Source organism: Megascapheus bottae, chromosome 9 (genome assembly GCF_031878675.1).
Source record: "Megascapheus bottae isolate mThoBot1 chromosome 9, mThoBot2.hap1, whole genome shotgun sequence".
NCBI classification, from domain to species: Eukaryota; Metazoa; Chordata; class Mammalia; order Rodentia; family Geomyidae; genus Megascapheus; species Megascapheus bottae.
The window spans coordinates 6,788,631-6,806,310 of record NC_143517.1 but is presented as its reverse complement, the minus strand read 5'-3'; the positions used below and the strand labels follow the sequence as shown (position 1 = coordinate 6,806,310).

The 17,680-nt window shown below is 37.4% G+C and overlaps 1 protein-coding gene across 1 annotated transcript in view; it reads right to left on the bottom strand.

Moving 5' to 3' along the window:
* LOC150058740 (lipoxygenase homology domain-containing protein 1-like) overlaps window positions 1-17,680 on the bottom strand; it is a 106,823-nt gene that overhangs the window by 12,595 nt on the left and 76,548 nt on the right. The window contains exon 17 of the mRNA XM_090339668.1: window positions 14,882-14,968. Within this exon, the coding sequence (XP_090195794.1) occupies window positions 14,882-14,968 (87 nt within the window). The remainder of the gene's footprint in view (window positions 1-14,881; window positions 14,969-17,680) is intronic.

Sequence of the window (17,680 nt, the reverse complement as noted above, 5' to 3'; positions counted from 1 at the left end):
TGTTATATTACTGTGGATGCTGAACAGCATTAATCTTGCTCAACAGCAAATCAGACTTTCATAAAGGACCAAAGTATGTTTTATGAAGGAAAGACAAAGTGACATTCTGCATGATATCAGAGACCTAGAATCAACCAACAGCCCTAAAATGCCTTAGTCCTAGGAAATAGGACAGTTGTTCCTGTTCAAAACTTAAAAATGTTATGCAAAACCTTAAATTTTTACTTATTTTCAACTTGAGACTTTCAGGATATTTTCTAAAAATACTGGCTTCCCCATATATTAACATTGCTTGTATATTTTTACTGGTAATCACAGCTCCAGTTCCCATGTTATGCAACTAATGATAGCTGGCATTCAGATTTCCTCAGTTCATCACAAAACCAACTATGCTCTCCATTTGTCTCTCTGTCTGTCTGTCTTCCCTCCCTTCTTTCTATCTCTCATACACACATGCACACACATGTGTGAGTGCGTACACACACACACACACACACACACACACACACACATCCTTCCTCTCTCTCTCACCCTGTATATGCCAGTAGTGTGGCTTGAACTCAGGGGCCTGGACACTGTCCTTGAGCTTTTGACTCAAGGCTGGTGCTCTACCTGCTGAGCCACAGCTCCACTTCTGGAATTTTGCTGATTAATTGGAGGTAAGTGACATCTAGACTTTCCTGCAGGGCTGGCTTTGAACCACAGTGCTCAGATTTCAGACTCCTGAGTAGCTAGTATAATAAGCATAAGCCATGAGTACCTGCCTTCCATTACTTTTTTTGAAAATGATATTTTCTATTGTCTTTCAAATGGAGTCATCATCTCACTTTACCCTGTCTTACTAAAAAGGCCTAAAGCCTTGACTTTAGGATGCAGCTCTGAGAGAGTTGCCAAAGGTGAATACTTTGGAAAAGTGAGCATAACTGTGAAAGCACACACCAACATCAAGCTTCAAAGCTAAAGTCAGCATTGGGGTAAGTGAGGGAAAGAAAGAGGGTGGAGTTTCAAAACCACTGTTTCATTGAAGCATAAACTACTCACTTTCCTTTTCAGAAACCAAAAAACAGTAGCGTGTTTAAAACATAAAATATTCAGCACTTGCTTTAATTTCCTAAATGAATAGAAACAATTTTAGGAATGGTCTCAATAGAAACTAGAGTTTATTCTGCTGAGCTCCTCCTGCTGATTTACAATGGTAAGTATTAGTTGTATTACAGGAGAACATTACAATAAAAACTCTTGGTTTCATAGAAACTTAAAGTTCCTGGATTACTTTAAGAAATTTCAGCCAAGTCGTTGAATACAACCCTAAAAATAGCTGACTAGAACAGATATATGGTGATATTTACAATGTCTAAATTAACATACTAGAATTCAACACTGGGATTTAAAATCCATCCATCAAACCACCCACCCTTTTTGTTCAGAACTCAACAGAGAAAAAGAAAGGAAAAATAAAGTTAGCTCCTTCCGGTAGCCTTCTAGAAAAAATTGTATAGATCTGTCTCCTAATACTCTCTCATATAATATAATATATATATTTATTTTTATATACCTTTCAGAAAGATTATATAAAACATAGAGGGATAATACATAAAGAGAATCAAGTATAATATGGTTTATAGTCAGGTAAATGGTGAAATGAATTCTTTAAAGACAAATATCTGAGCCATTTTGACCTGTTCAGCCATCACACAGAAGCCCTGTGCATGATGAGTACTTCAGCAGCAGTGAAGATAATTTGAATATGCGAACAACTGTATATATTTTTATGCACATGTGCTATCATTTATTTTGGTGTCAAAGTCTAAGAAAAGATCTGTTGTTCTATTCCTCATACGCTGACATACTGAAGTCTAAAAGGAAAATTTTCCTGGCCCTGTCCTGTCCCAAAATAACAAGTTAATTTGAATAGCATAGTCTATGCCACCTAGAAAGGGGAAATGTTATGATTAAGATAACTGTAATAGCTACATTGTACTATTGAGCACATATATGTAGATGGATAAAACTTCATATTTCATAGTAATTATCTTTTAGTCTAGTTATGAAATCCTGAGAAAAGAGATTATTATTGGAGTCTGTCAGACAGCATCTCATAGTGATCTTCACAGATCTATTTCTACACACCTAAGCAGGAACATAAGAGATGGTAATATAAGATCTATTTACCAGGGCCAGGACTGTGGTCTAGTGGTAGAGTGTTTGCCTAGCATGTACAAAGCCCTGGGTTCAATTCCTTGGTACCACATACAAAGAAAAAGCTAGAAGTGGTGCTGTGGCTCAAGTGGTAGAACACTAGCCTTGAGAAAGTCTAAGGACAGTGCTCAGGCCCTGGATTCAAGCCCTGGGACTGGAAAAAAGATCTGTTCACCAAGTGAATCTAGTCAAGCAAATTGTATATGATAATCTATTCTATTTAATCACCATTCAAACACTAGGAAACTGTTTTAGCTCTACAAATAGGCACTGTCTGTCCACATGGCAAGCAAATCATTTTGCATAGGTCTACACAATATTTCATGACAACTGTGTACCATTGATAAATGAAGTTGTCAAGCTCTACCTCACATTCCACTCAGCATCTCTCCTAGCTGTGCCGTCATTTATACCTCCCAACTCTTCAAGGTCCTTTGTCTACAAGCCTTCCTGGTTCCTCTCATGAACAGTTACATTTCTCATTGAAAGCATGTTGTTACTTAGACTTGAACATGCAGTTGGTGATTTACCAGCCCTCTTAATTTCTATGTTTGATACTCAATCTTGTTAATCTACCTCGACTGAAAGATACTAATGTTCATTCTAATTTTGTATCATGGTAATGCTAATGCCAAACCCATGGCAACTTCATTGTTTTTACCTTACATCCATCATTAAATTGCAATAATTCACCTACCTTCTTCTGTCAAAAGAGATTCTTGAGATATATTATTTCTCTCAGAACTCTGTACTAGGGAGTTTAGAAGCATGTATTCACATACGAGCTACTCATTTTCCAAATCAAATGAATTTTATAAACCTATATATCCTAGGAGATCTGCGGAAGATGGCGGCAGTTCAGGGTGAGACATACTGAGCTCCTGCCAAGATTCATGTACTGGCAGTGCAGGAGACAGTCCTCTACCAGAAATTGATCCTAAGCAAGCTTTAGGACCACAGAGAACTCAGGCAGAGAGGAAAAAAAGGAAGGACACCAGCGCAAAAAGAGAGTGGGGAGCTCGGCCACGGAGCGGCCGGGGAGACAAAGGCTCTTCTGAATCAGAGCAGAGAAAGTGCTGCACAGCAGCGCAAACCCGCAGGCTGCAGACAGAGCCACACAGAGCCACACAGAGCCACACAGAGCCTGCGCAAGCCCAGAGCCGACACCCGGCCCTGCACAGACCTGCCAGCTTCAAGGAACAGGAGAATCCAGCAATTCGTGAGTACCTCCGAGGAGAAGTTTCCACTTCTGCTCCGGGAACAGCATTGGGAGGGAGCCCCTCCCCCACCAGCTGAGAGCAGCGCCATCTTGACTGCAAGCAAGGACTCAGGCCAAAGCAATTGGAGCCTGAGAGGTGTTGCTGACAGCGCCACCTTTCTAACTGGCAAAGGATTTGCCAGAGATCCCTTAGCCATAAATCCGGTCCCAACACTGCTGAAGTCCATCCCCCCAGTACCAACCACAGACCTGGTAAAGCCGCCCATGGATCTTTCAGCTTTGTTTTACCAAACAAGCAATCTCATCAGAAAAACTGCAAAGCCAAATCACGAGAGAAAAAGAATTTGTGAAGTGTTTAGATCCCGAAATTAGTGGAGACACAAGTTTCCTAACCTCTCCCTCCACAAAAAAAAAAAAAACTGAAGAATACCCTTTTTTAATTTTTTTACCCCATTTCATTTGCATTTTTAAATGTTCTTATTTTTCTCTTTACCATTTAACCTACACCTTTTTTTCTAATATTATGATTCATTCCTTTTTTTTTCTTTTTCTTTTTCTTTTTTTCTCCTCTCTTTTCCCACAAATCTGCTGTCACTGTGGTCGTTCCTAGAAACACAGTGATAGCCCTGGGTACAGTTTGAATAAAAATGATATCCATATTGATACAGTCACCTGCTTTTTAAACTCCGGGTTCTCAACCTTAGTATCTCTTGGGTAAGAACTCAGAACAGTAAGGAATCTCCCCCCACCTTTTTTCTTTTTTCTTTTCTTTTTTTTTCGTTTTTGTTTTTGTTTTTGTTTTGTGTGTGTGTGTGTGTGTGTGTGTGTGTGTGTGTGTGTGTGTTCTGTTTTCTTTTATTTTGTCACTGTTTGTTTCTTTTTTCTTTTTTTCTTTTCTTAAATTGGTATCATTGAAATCTCCTATATCAACCTCTCTCTTTTCTCTATATATTCTTCTTATTACTCCTTATTTTGATACGTTTTATCTAAGTCCATCTAAACCTTCTACACAAATAGTCTAACTGTCTATCACCTTACGTCAGTTATCCTTACACGATACCCTTTCTTCATTACTGTAATATTCTTACACTCCTGTATTATTCTTTTCCTACCTCCCTTGTTTTCTTTCATATTATTTTTCTATCTCTGGTCCTCTGCTCATCCTTCATCTCTTATAATGCATGGATCTCCATTTGATGGTTGGTAAGCAATGCTGTGTATCTAGGTATTCAATTATACTCAAGGTCCAGAGGGACTTAAATACAATAGAGATTGGATTGAGGGGCTTATTGTTTTGGTCATAAATTGGTCATCTGTGATTGTATTAGATTTGTATGTAAGTGTACAAAAAGAAAGAGAGAGTGTTATTACCAATCTAAAAGAGCTAATATCTATTGTCAGCCAACTAAAAAGATCTAGGTTGGTTATATCTGAAAAATTATAATCTTGTTTAGTATTAATCTTGCTCCCATCCTCAAATGGGCAGAACAAGAAACTCAAGAAAAATGTCAAATCAAGGAATATCATCTCCCATCCAACATAAACAGGCAATGGAGCAGTCAGTGGCAAATCTAGAGGAGAGCCTGCCAAGTGCTATACAAATGCAATTGATAAACATCATTAATGAAAAATGTAAAAACATAAAGAAAGAGATAAGGGAGGAAGCCACAGCTAAGCAAGAGGAAACCATAAACAAGGTGATATATGAAAAAGGGGAGGCCATAATAAAGGTTTTTCAAAGAAAAATGGATGAATTCATAGAAGCCACAAACAAAAAGTGACTGAACTCCAACAAATGTCCAAAGAGAATAAAGCTACTGAGCTAACCACTCAAATGGAAATCAAGGAGATAAATAAATCCATACATGATCTAAAACAAGAGATGCAAGGAATCAAAAATGAGCAATTAGAAGCAAGGGAGATGAAGAATAAAGTAGATAGCTTTGATAGCAGGTTAGACAATGCAGAAGAGAATATCCGGGGCTGAAGATAATTTAGTTGTTATAGAAAAAGAACAGAAAATGAGTCAATTCAACTCTAGGAACTATGAGAAAATGCTACAGGAGGTCCAAGATTCAATTAGGAAGCCTAATTTAGGGCTAATTTTTATTGAGGAGGGTCTAGAGAAAGAGGTCAATGGTATTGGAAATATACTTCAGGGAATCATCTCAGAGAACTTCCCAAATATACAGAAGGGCAGGCCCATCCAGATACAAGAAGCTTTTAGAACCTCAAACAGACCTGACCAGAAAAGGACATCCCACCTCCACATTATAATCCGAATTGGATCAATAGAGGCCAAAGATAGGATCCTAAAAGCAGTCAGCGAGAAGAGAGCAATCACCTATAAAGGCAAACCAATCAGAATAACCCAATTTCTCAGCAGAGACCATGTAAGCAAGAAGAGATTGGAATGATATATACCATGCCCTGAAGTCAAATAACTACCAACCAAGAATACTGTACCCAGCTAAGCTCTCATTCATAACTGAGGGAACAATAAAAACATTCCATTCCAAGGAAAAGCTTCAACATTATGTAGCAACAAAACCAACACTACAGAAAATTCTCAAGGATGTTCTACACATGGAAAACCAACACAAATGTAATACAGAGAAAGACATGGCACCTAAAACTTTTAACATCTAAGTACCACAAAAACTATCAAGACACAGGCCCTAATGAAAGCTTGTAAAAATGGCAGGAACTAATAAATATTTCTCAATCCTGACTCTCAATATCAATGGACTTAACTCTCCAATTAAATGGCATAGATTATCTAGTTGGATCAAAAAGCAAGATCCATCATTCTGCTATCTTCAAGAGACACATCTTACCCCCGAAAACAAACATTTTTTTAAAGTGAGAGGTTGCAATAAACTCTATCAAGCTAACGGCCCCCATAAACAGGCTGGAGTTTCCATCCTCATACCAGATAAAATAGACTTCAAACTAAAATTAGTGAGAAGAGACAAAGAAGGTTACCACATACTACTAAAGGGATCTCTCATGCAGGAGGACATAACCATCCTAAATATTTACACACCGAATCCTGGGGCTCCAAACTTCATCAAGCAAACTTTACTTTCACTGAAACCATACATAGATCAAAAGACAGAGATTGTTGGTGACTTTAACACACCACTCTCACCTATGGACAGATCAACAAGGCAAAAACTCAACAGAGAAACCTTAGAATTGAACAACTATGTAAACCAACTAGATGTAACAGACATCTGCAGATTATTCCAGCCAGCAAAAACACAATATACATTTTTCTCAGCAGCACATGGAACATTTTTCCAACATAGACGACATTTTAGGCCATAAAACAAACCTGGGAAGATTCACAAACACTGAAATTATTCCCTGCACTATCTCAGACCACAAGGGCATCAAATTGGAACTGAACAGACAACTCCACCAACGAAAACCCTGTAACTCATGGAGACTGAACAACACATTGTTGAATCACCAATGGATCATTGAAGAGATCAGAACAGAAATCCAACAGTTTATGAAATTTAACAAAAATAAGCACACAAAATACCAGCACCTTTGGGACACGGCAAAGGCAGTACCCAGTGAAAAATTTATAGCTCTGAGTGCCTACAATAACAAATTGGAAAAATCGCAAAAGCAACAATTAAATGTGTCACATTAAGTTCCTGGAAAAAGTGCAACAAACCAATCCCAATCCCACTAGAAGGAAGCAAATTATTAAAATCAAAGCAGAATTAAATGAATTGGAATCCAAAAAAACTACAGAAAGAATCAACAAATTAAGGAGTTGGTTCTTTGAAAGAATTAACAAAATTGACAAACCCTTAGCAAATCTTACCAAAAAAAGAAGGGAGCATACTGAAATAAATAAAATCACAGATGAGAATGGTAATATCAAGAAAGAAAATACCAAGATCCAGAGTATCATGAGGGAATACTTCTCAAACCTTTACACCAACAAATTTGAGAATCTAGAAGAAATGGATGAATTCCTAGCCAATATTAACATACCCACACTGAACCAAGAAGAACTAACTCAACTAAACAGGCCAATTTCAAGCACTGAAATAGAAATGGCAATTAGAGAACTTCCACCTAAGAAAAGCCCAGGGCCAGACGGATTCACGGGTGAATTCTATAAGGTCTTCAAAGCAAAGCTCACACCAATACTCCTCAACTCTTCAATGAAATTGAAAATGAAGGCTCTTTACCAAACTCATTCTATGAAGCCAGTATAACCCTCATCCCCAAACCAGACAGAGATTCATCAAAGAAAGAGAACTATAAACCTATTTCTTTGATGAACACTGATGCAAAACTCCTCAACAAAATACTGGCCAACCGTCTACAACAACTCATCAAAAAAATTATACACTGTGATCAAACAGGTTTCATCACAGGATACAAAGCTGGTTCAACATATGCAAATCAATTAATATAATTCAACACGTCAACAGGAGCAGTTACAAAAATCACATGATTGTCTCAATAGATGCAGAAAAGGCATTTGACAAGATCCAACACCCCTTTATGTTAAAGGATCTGGATAAACTAGGAATCCATGGAACATTCCTCAATATAATAAAGGCTGTGTACGACAAACCCACATCTAGTATTATACTTAACGGTGAAAAGCTAAAGCCATTCCTTCTAAAATCAGGAACAAGACAAAGATGCCCACTCTCTCCACTCCTCTTTAACATAATTTTAGAATTCCTAGCCAGTGCAATAAGGCAAGAAGCAAGCATAAAGGGGATCCAAACAGGGAAAGAGGAAGTAAAACTTTCCCTCTTTGCGGATGACATGATTCTGTATTTAAAGAATCCTATAGACTCTACTCCCAAGCTCCTTGAGCTGATTCAAAACTTTGGAAGGGTAGCAGGGTATAAAATTAATCCTCAAAAATCTACTGCCTTCTTCTATGCAAACAGTGAGAAGAATGAGGCAACAATCAGGAAAGAAACTCCTTTTGCATTAGCCTCAAAGAAAATAAAGTACCTAGGAATTATCTTAACTAAGAATGTAAAGGACCTTTTTGATGAAAACTTTAAAACCCTGAAAAAGGAAATTAAAGCAGAACTGAAGAAATGGAAAAGCCTCCCATGCTCCTGGATTGGAAGAATCAATATCTTGAAAATGACAATCTTGCCAAGGGCTATCTACAAATTCAACGCAATACCCATCAATATCTCAATGTTATTCTTTAAAGAAATAGAAGAGGCAATCCAAAATTTCATATGGAATAATAAAAGACCCCGTATAGCAAAAACATTTCTTAACAGAAAGAACAGCGCAGGAGGAATTTCAATACCAAACTTTAGACTCTATTACAGAGCTATAATTATCAGAACAGCTTGGTACTGGCACAAGAACAGGCCTGAAGTGTAATGGAATAAAACTGAAGACCCAGATATTAAACCACAGACCTATGGCCACCTAATCTTTGACAAGGGAGCCAAAAAAATAGAATGGAAGAAACATAGCCTCTTCAACAAGTGATGCTGGTAGAACTGGTTAAGTACCTGCAGAAAACTAAAGTTGGATCCTTCTTTGTCACCCTGTACTAGAATTAACTCCAAATGGATCAAAGACCTGGAGGTAAAAGCATATCCACTAAAAACTTTACAAGAAGGAATAGGAGATACACTAGACCTCCTTGGCACAGGTCAAAACTTTCTTAATAAGACCAAGAATCACAACAAATCAGAGAAAGGCTGGATAAGGGGGACTGCATTAAACTGCAGAGCTTTTGTATGGCAAAGGACATAGCTAGTAAACTAATTAGGACGTCTATAGAGTGGGAGAAGATCTTCACCAACCATACAACACACAAAGGCCTCATGTCTAAAATGTATCAACAGCTCAAAAATTGAATCACTCCAAAACTAATCTCCAAAGTAACAACCATCCCATTAAAACATGGGCCAAAGACTTAAAGAGAGTCTTTGAAGAAGAAGAAACAAAAATGGCCTATAGACACATGAAGAAATGCTCAACATCTCTGGTCATAAAAGAAATGCAAATCAAAACAACTCTAAGATTCTACCTCATTCCAGTTATAATGGCCAGGATCAGGAAAACTAATAACAACAGATGCTGGAGGGGATGTGGCCAGGAGGGATCACTACTACACTGTTGGTGGGAGTGCAAACTCGTTCAACCACTATGGAAAGCAGTATGGCAGTTCCTCAAAACACTAAACATAGAACTTCCCTATGACCCAGCAGTTTCACTACTTGGCATTTACCCAATCATCCAGAAACAAGGACATACTAAATCCACTAGCACAATGATGTTCATTGCAGCACTATTTACCATAGCAAAGATATGGAACCAACCCAGATGTCCCTCAGTTGATGAGTGGATCAACAAGATGTGGTATTTGTACACAATGGAATTCTATGCTGCTGTCAAAAAGAATGACATTGCCCGATTTGTTAGGAAATGGAAAGACTTAGAAAAGATCATATTAAGTGAAGTAAGCCAAACTCAAAGGAACTTAGGCTCAATGGTTTCCCTCATTTGTCATAATCAGTAGAAACCTTGGGCTCTCGTAGCAGAGATTTGCAATAGAGCAAAACCTTGATACAAAAGGCCATATAGTAGGACGCTAAATGAAAGGATCTCTAGGATATAGAAACATAAGCCATATAATGAATGATTGTTGTTCTTAATGTACTATGTTATCTCTCATCTCTTTTGCTGTCCCTTGGTTATCTCATATTGTTACAGTATCTCACTTTGTTACCTGGTATTTCGGATATATTTGTATTTGGTTATTTGAAATTGGATAGGGAACGGGAGAAAACAAGAGGAGGGGTGGGAGTGGGGGGAGGGAAATGGGGACCAAGACATGTGAAAGAGTATCAATGTATGGGAATTAATGCACCATCTATTTGGCAAATATAACCCTTCTATTAATTACAATAAAAAATATTTTTAAAAAACCTATATATCCTTAACTCTGATTAGACTCAGTCACACGTAAGTAATTTTTCCAGAGAATAATTGTTTTATAAATTAGCCTCTGCATACTGGCTCCTACATTACATTTCTTCTTAAGAACTGAGTCCCATCAGTGAGGCCAAATTAATGGACCTCCAGGACATGGAAACAAGAGCTTAATCATAAGTGATTATTATTCTTTATGCATTATGTTTTTCTCTCTTCTCTTGTGTTGCCCTTTGGTTAATCTCATATTGTTACAGTATCCCACTTTGTTACCTGGTATATTATATAGATGATTACTTGTTTATTTGAAATAGGAGAGGGGAAATAAGGGTAGGGGGAGAGGGGAGGAAGATGGGGACAAAAACATAAGAAGGGATATCAATTTGTGAGAAGTAATGCACCCTCTGTCTGGTTAATATAACTGTAACCGCTCTATACATTGAAATAAAAACAAATAAATGTTAAAACTTAAAAAAGAACCGAGTGCCATCAGAACAGAAGTCCATGAGAAATAAACCCAAAAATTATAAACTTGTTTATGTAATCCAAATTTTTATCACAATATCCCTGACGAGCAATGATATAATGTAGCTTTTTAGAAACTGCACTACATAAAAAAGAGCACAGGTTAACAGATGTAGAAACTAAGTGAAATCAGTTCTTTATCATTTCCCTTTCTCTTTTACATCCCTTTGGTTTTTTATTACAGTTGTCATTTTTCAATACTTTTGCTCAATCGGTTATTCAGGTGCAACTGCTTTATTTTGCTCTTTAAGAGAATGTATCTTCAATAGGAAGAATGGATAGCCCCTATCATTCATCACTCAGAACTAAGCACTTCATTCTTCAATAGCTTCTGTTTGGGATGTTTTTATCATCCACATTATTTAGTGATGTTGATATATTCTCTGCTATGGATAGTTTCTCCTCTCCAAAACCCATGTTACAGTCTGCTAACAAATGTGGCAGTGTTAGGAGATAGGGTCATTAAAAATGACCAGCGCATTATGAAGGACTTATGTAATACTCATGGGACTGGATTATGATGAGAGTGGGCTAGACTTTCCTTGTTTGTCTGTAGGTGCTTATTTTTCCTTCTGTTTTTTTTTTCTATTATGTTACTACGTGGCTGGAAGTCTCAAATATAGCTATCCTATTTTGAATCCAGAACCATGAGAGAAACATCCTTTTTTTTATTGAAATGGTTACTTTATTTAATTACTTTTATACCTATAAAAACTGATCATGCTTTTGTCTACTGGCCTCTATTTTTCTCCACTGATCATATGTGTATTTTCTCAGAAATCTCACAGTAAGTTCATTATTGTAGCTGTTTTTGCAGAGAAGCTTGAATTCAGGGCCTGGTTCAGCATTTTTCAGTTCAAAGCTCATGCTTTACCATTTGGGTCACAGCTTCCCATCTGGATTTTTGTTTTTTGTTTTGTTTTGTTTTTATTGTATTTTATTGTTGGGGTAATGTATAGAGGGGTTACAGTTACATTAGTCAGGTAGTGCATATATTTCTTCTTGAACATTGATACCCCTTCTCATGTTTTTCTCCTATTTTCCCTTCCCCAACCCCCTCCGAATCATCTTTTTCCGCTTACCTTCCATATTCCAAATAAACAAAAATATATCTACAACATACCAGGTAACAAAGTCAGATACAAGTAACAACATGAGATAAACAAGAAACTTCTTTCTTTTATAAATTGCTCAGATTCAGCCATGTTGTTATATCAACAGAACTGGTTAAAACATATTCCATATTTCTCTAAAAGGTCCTAAAGAAGTCATAGGCTACACAGTGATAACAGATTGACTTTAAGTCATGGGTCTTTTCTAAAATGCTTCTATTTCTCAGTAATTCAGAAATACAGAGGCTGTAATTTTACAGACACTTTGAAGGTTTTATGGGGTTTACATCCTATTAAAGGATAATTCTCTGTGTCTGTTTTGAAATCTTTCAGTGATTTTTCCCATTCACAGTATCTAGCATAATGAAGGGATATATTAGATATTCAGATACTCCTTGATTGGCTGCAATGTAGTTAAGTTTTTTTGTGTTATAATAACAAATCTCATTATATTAGGCATTTGCTGAAAATGATTCAATAAACAATCCAGAAAATCAACATTTCCTCATTTACTTTCATTATGCAACCAATGATGCAAAAGTAAAAAACACATATACAAATTATGAAACATTTAAGTGCTTCATATTCTGTAACATATCAGTGGTATCCAGTTTCAGACTTCAAACACCTAAAATTAATGCAGCACACACTGTAAAGCAGTGACAAAAAACTGTATTTAAAACCAGAGAGAGTAGAGATGTTCTATATTTTGAACTATGTTATCTTACTCCATTATAATCTACTGCTTCTACCTGGAAATCTCATGGATTTAGAGGGTTTGATTCCTTTTTAAAATCAACTAAAGCCCAAGGCTAGTGCTCCATTTCTAGAGTGCAGCATATATGATCATTTACTAAATAATTTTATTGGGTCTTTGATTTACTTATCTATAAAACAGGGATACTAGTAGTGCCAAAATCAAGGAATAGCTGTTAGGAAAAAATTGACAGTATTTTAAGCATTTAACAAACACTAGTATTGCATGGTTAAATTAAAAGGTAAAAGCAGGATTCTCAAGTGAATACAGACCTTGACTCTATTTTACTAAAAAGACAAAATATGTATACCTACATGCACAAATTAAGTATTGATACATGTTTAAATATATATTTATACATGTACTTGTATATAATATACTTTTTGCCTTATTAATTTTTTTATTGTCAGGATGATGAATAGAGGGGTTACAATTACATTCATAAGATAGTGAGCACATTACTTCTTGAACATTGTTAGCCCTTCCTATGTTTTTCTCTTACTTTCCCTTCCCTCACCTCCTCCCAAGCTGTAAAGTTCATTTCCAACATATTGTCTTGTGAATATCACTGTTTCATGGGTTCACCCTTTTTCTTTTGTCTCGTGATCTTGTTTTTTTCCCTTCCTTTCCCTTCCCTTCCGAATTCAAATAAACAAATGAACCAATTTACAGTCCATCAGGTATCAAAGTCAGATACTACAACAACAACAGGGGATAAACCATAAGGGGAAAAAAACAAAAGAGGAAAGAAATAACTTCACATAGTACATTAAAAACAACAATCAGGGGCCGGGAGTTTGGCCTAGTGGTTAAAGTGCTTGCCTAGCATGTATGAAGACCCGGGTTCGATTCCTCAGGACCACATATAGAAAAAAAAAAAAAAAGCTGGAAGTGGTGCTGAGGCTCAAGTGGTAGAGCTTTAGCCTTGAAAAAAATCCAAGGACAGTGCTCAGACCCTCAGCTCAAGCCCAGGACTGGAAAAAAAATAAAAAATAAAATAAAAACAACAATCACAAGGACAAATATCTTGTTTCTATAACCTGCAGTTCATTTCTCCTCGCGTCATCCTATATGGTCAAATGCACATAGCTATTGAGCTATTGTGATCCTCTGCTAGGAAAATCCTAGACAATATATTATATTTTACATACATACTTATGTAGATAGTGAAAGAATGCATGTGTAACCATAAAAAGAATTATAAAAGAAATATTTGTTAAAAATGAACCGCCAGAGCCAGGAGTTTGGCCTAGTGGTAGAGTGCTTACCTACCATGCACGAAGACATAGAAAAAAGCCAGAAGTGGTGCTGAGGCTCAAGTGGTAGAGCTCTAGCCTTGAGAAAGTCCAAAGACTGGGCTCAGGCCCTGAGCTCAAGCCCAGGACTGGCAAAACATACATACATACATACATACATACATACATACATACATACATACATACATACAAACAAACATAAAATTAAAAAAAATTAACCACCAGAGTGGTCATGTAGGATCAGTTAACCAAGCATTTTTATTCTTACATTCACTGTTCTTCAGATTTGCTTCTATAATGCAAAGTTACCTTCATACATATTACCATAAAGCATTATGTTAATAGCTTATTGGTTGATTTGGAAGGCAGTCTCCATATCTTGCATAGGATGGCCTCCCAATTCCAATTATGCTGACTCATCCTCCCAACTGAATTTCTCCTGGAATTACAGGTATGTACCTTCAAACCTGATTGAAAAACTGCTTTACAAGAATGAAACCATATTTTGTGTGTGTGCTTATACTATGGCTTAAAGTCAGTGATCCTCACTCTTATTTTTCTTTTTCTCTCAAGGCTGGTGCTCTACTACTATACCATAGCTTCACCTATGTCTTTTTGCTGGTTGTGTGAAGATAAAAGTCTCTCAGACGTTCTGCCCAAGCTGGCTTCAGACCTTAATACGCAGTCTCAATCGCCTAAGTAGCCAGAAGATCTTGGCTCCTGGCAAATATAACACATTTTTTCCACTCTGTTTACAAAAATGATTTAAATTATTTCTCATTTGCTTCATTTCATGTAGTCTATTTGCTTCTTTTCATTACAGGATGATTCTGCAGTACAAAATAAAAGGCAAAATTACCCTCTGCAAACTCCACTCTGGCTGGCTGCTGCTTCCATCATGTCCTACTCTTATCTTATATATCTCTCCAATGCTTCTTATTTCAACCTGAGTGAAATGCAAAAGGGAAACATTATCAGAATGTTTTACAGCAAGAACATTACATTTTTCTTTCTCTTCTTCAAGCTAAGCACATTATTGCTGTTATTAGTGGTGGCAAAACTCTTTGGGACTCTACAAGTCTGCAGATGAAGTTCTTTCAAAGTTCTAGTCGGGTGCACTTGTGGCCATACCTATAATCCCAGCTGCTCAGGAACTGGAAAAATTAGGATTTTAGTTTGAAGCCAGGCAAGGAAGGAAGGTCCATGGGACTCTTACCTTCAATTATCTACCAAAGAGCTGGAAGTGGATCTGTGACTCAAATGGTAGAGCTCTAGCCTTGAGCATAAAAGCTCAGGGGCAGGAACCACTCCCTAAAGTTCAGGACCAGCACACACACAAAAAAGAAGCTATTCTGGAATCTCACAGAAAATCTGAGACAGAAATACCATGCAACCCTACTAAAAATATTCAGGAAAGAAGAAGATGAAAGAAGATAAAGAACATGCATATGCTTGGCTCTGACTACCACACACTTCTCACTGGAAGCCAACACTTTCTGGATTCCAACAACAGAAAGATGGGCTTTTATTTTAAGAATCAACTTTCACCAAAGAAAAGCTAAGTATATAGCAATTTTTACAAGTTTATGGGAAGTCGGAGAGTCTAGAACTTCCTTCCACTCTGAAGGATTCTTTTAGACTCCTGGAGAATGAGAATTTTCTGAGTTCAGAAGAAGGAGGAGGAGGAAGAGGAGGAAGAGGAGAGGGAGAGGAAGAAGGAGGGAGGGAGGGAGGAGGAGAGGGAGGGGGAGGAAGGGGATGGGGAGGAGGAGAAGGGGAGGGAAGAAAGGGAGGAGGGGAGGAAGAGGGGGAGGAGGAGAAGAAGAGGAAAAAGGAAGAAGGAAGAAGGAAGAAGAGGAAGAGGAGGAGGAGGAGGAGGAGGAGGAGGAGGAGGAGGAGGAGGAGGAGGAGGAGGAGGAGGAAGAGGAAGAATTCTGCCCATAGAATACTTTGGTATTACTTTGACCTCACCTGAAATGCTTAATGTTGTAAACTGGTATATTCTGAGCCTTCATTTCCTTATCTATTGAATGGATATAATATGAAAATTTCTGGCTGAGGGTTTTGCCTAGTGGTGGAGGGCTTGCCTAGCATGCACGAAGACCAGGGTTCAATTCCTTGGTTATCAAATACACAGATAAAGCCAAAAATAGTGCTGTGGCTCAAATGGTACAGCAATAGCCTTGAGAAAGCCCAAGGACAGTGCTCAGCCTCTGAGTTCAAGCCAGGACTGACAAAAAAATGAAACTTTCAGTTCAATAAATAAATATTTATTAAACTAAGGTAGAAATTATTCAAGGCCACACATATGTAATGAATAAAATGATGGTACAATCTCCAATTTGGAGAAATGTATAGCTGAGAGGAGATAGATTTATAGATACTTATCTTATTGTTTAAGGGCTTAAATTTTTACCCAGTTATCATTATTTGTGTTGCAGATAACTATAGCTATGGATTAAAAAGATGACTACGCAATTACTTATAGGTTAGGTTTGATTAACACCATTGTATACCTACAGACTAGATCTTGAAAGGGTTAGGACAGTTAAATATAAGCCAGCAAAATTCCTTTTCATATCATATATCCCATGATTTGGGATTTGTTTTAAGTGCCACCATTGATGAAAAATAACTTAAACTAAAAGCACTCACCTTCCCCCTGCCCTCCCCTGCTCTCTGAACCAGGCTGTACCCACCTTGCGAAGAGAGTCTGAGAAAAGGCCATGTCTGATGCTGAGGGCCCATGGCCAACACAGATTCTGAGACTTTGAAATGTACCCCGTTGTTACTGACCAAGAAGCTAAAAGTCTGTGGTACTGGTATGTCAACCCAGTCACTACCTTATACATTATCCATACATAGAGTCATTCATACCTATTGAGCACAGTGCACAGAAGACACATTTTCAACCTTTTCTAAACCTCACAACAAGCCTTTTAAGTGAGGAGTATCACTTCTTTGAACTGAGGATGAGTCTGAATAATTGAAAGTAAAGGTATTACTAATTTCTATTTGAATTGGGTATCTAGGATCCTATGACCAATTTACAATATTTCCTATATAGAGCATCCTGGAATTTATGCAAAATGGATATTACTTCCTCCATTGTACACATAAAGATAATACTGGCCCAAGTAAATTAAATGGCATATTTAAGGTGATGCAGAAAATCACATGAGAAAACAAGATTCCAAGCCAGCTTTCTTGAATTGTAGTCTGGTGTTATAACTGAGATTCTCAACCTTGACTGCATTTTAGAACTACCAGGGGAGCTTTTAAAAACATCAGGGCCCAGGCTGAATCCCAATCAAAATAAACTAGCCTCTCTGGAGGTATAACTAGTCTTCATTAGGACTTCAAACCTCCCCCAGTTATTCCAAAGTACAATCATGAGACTGTATACCATAAATTCCCAGATTCCACTGTGGGGAAAATTTCTCGAGAAAGATATCCATAGGATTTAGCATTACACAAATACATATACATTACATGCATATGCATTCTGAATTTTAATTATTGTTACTTTTGCAAAAGTAGAATGAGAGACTAAAGTCAGAAGACCCATCAGCCAATTGGGTGTTAGGAAGTGTAGTTACTATAGTGCCAAACAGCCTTGGCTTCCCCCTGACCAAGCCTGCCCTCAACCATTCTCTAT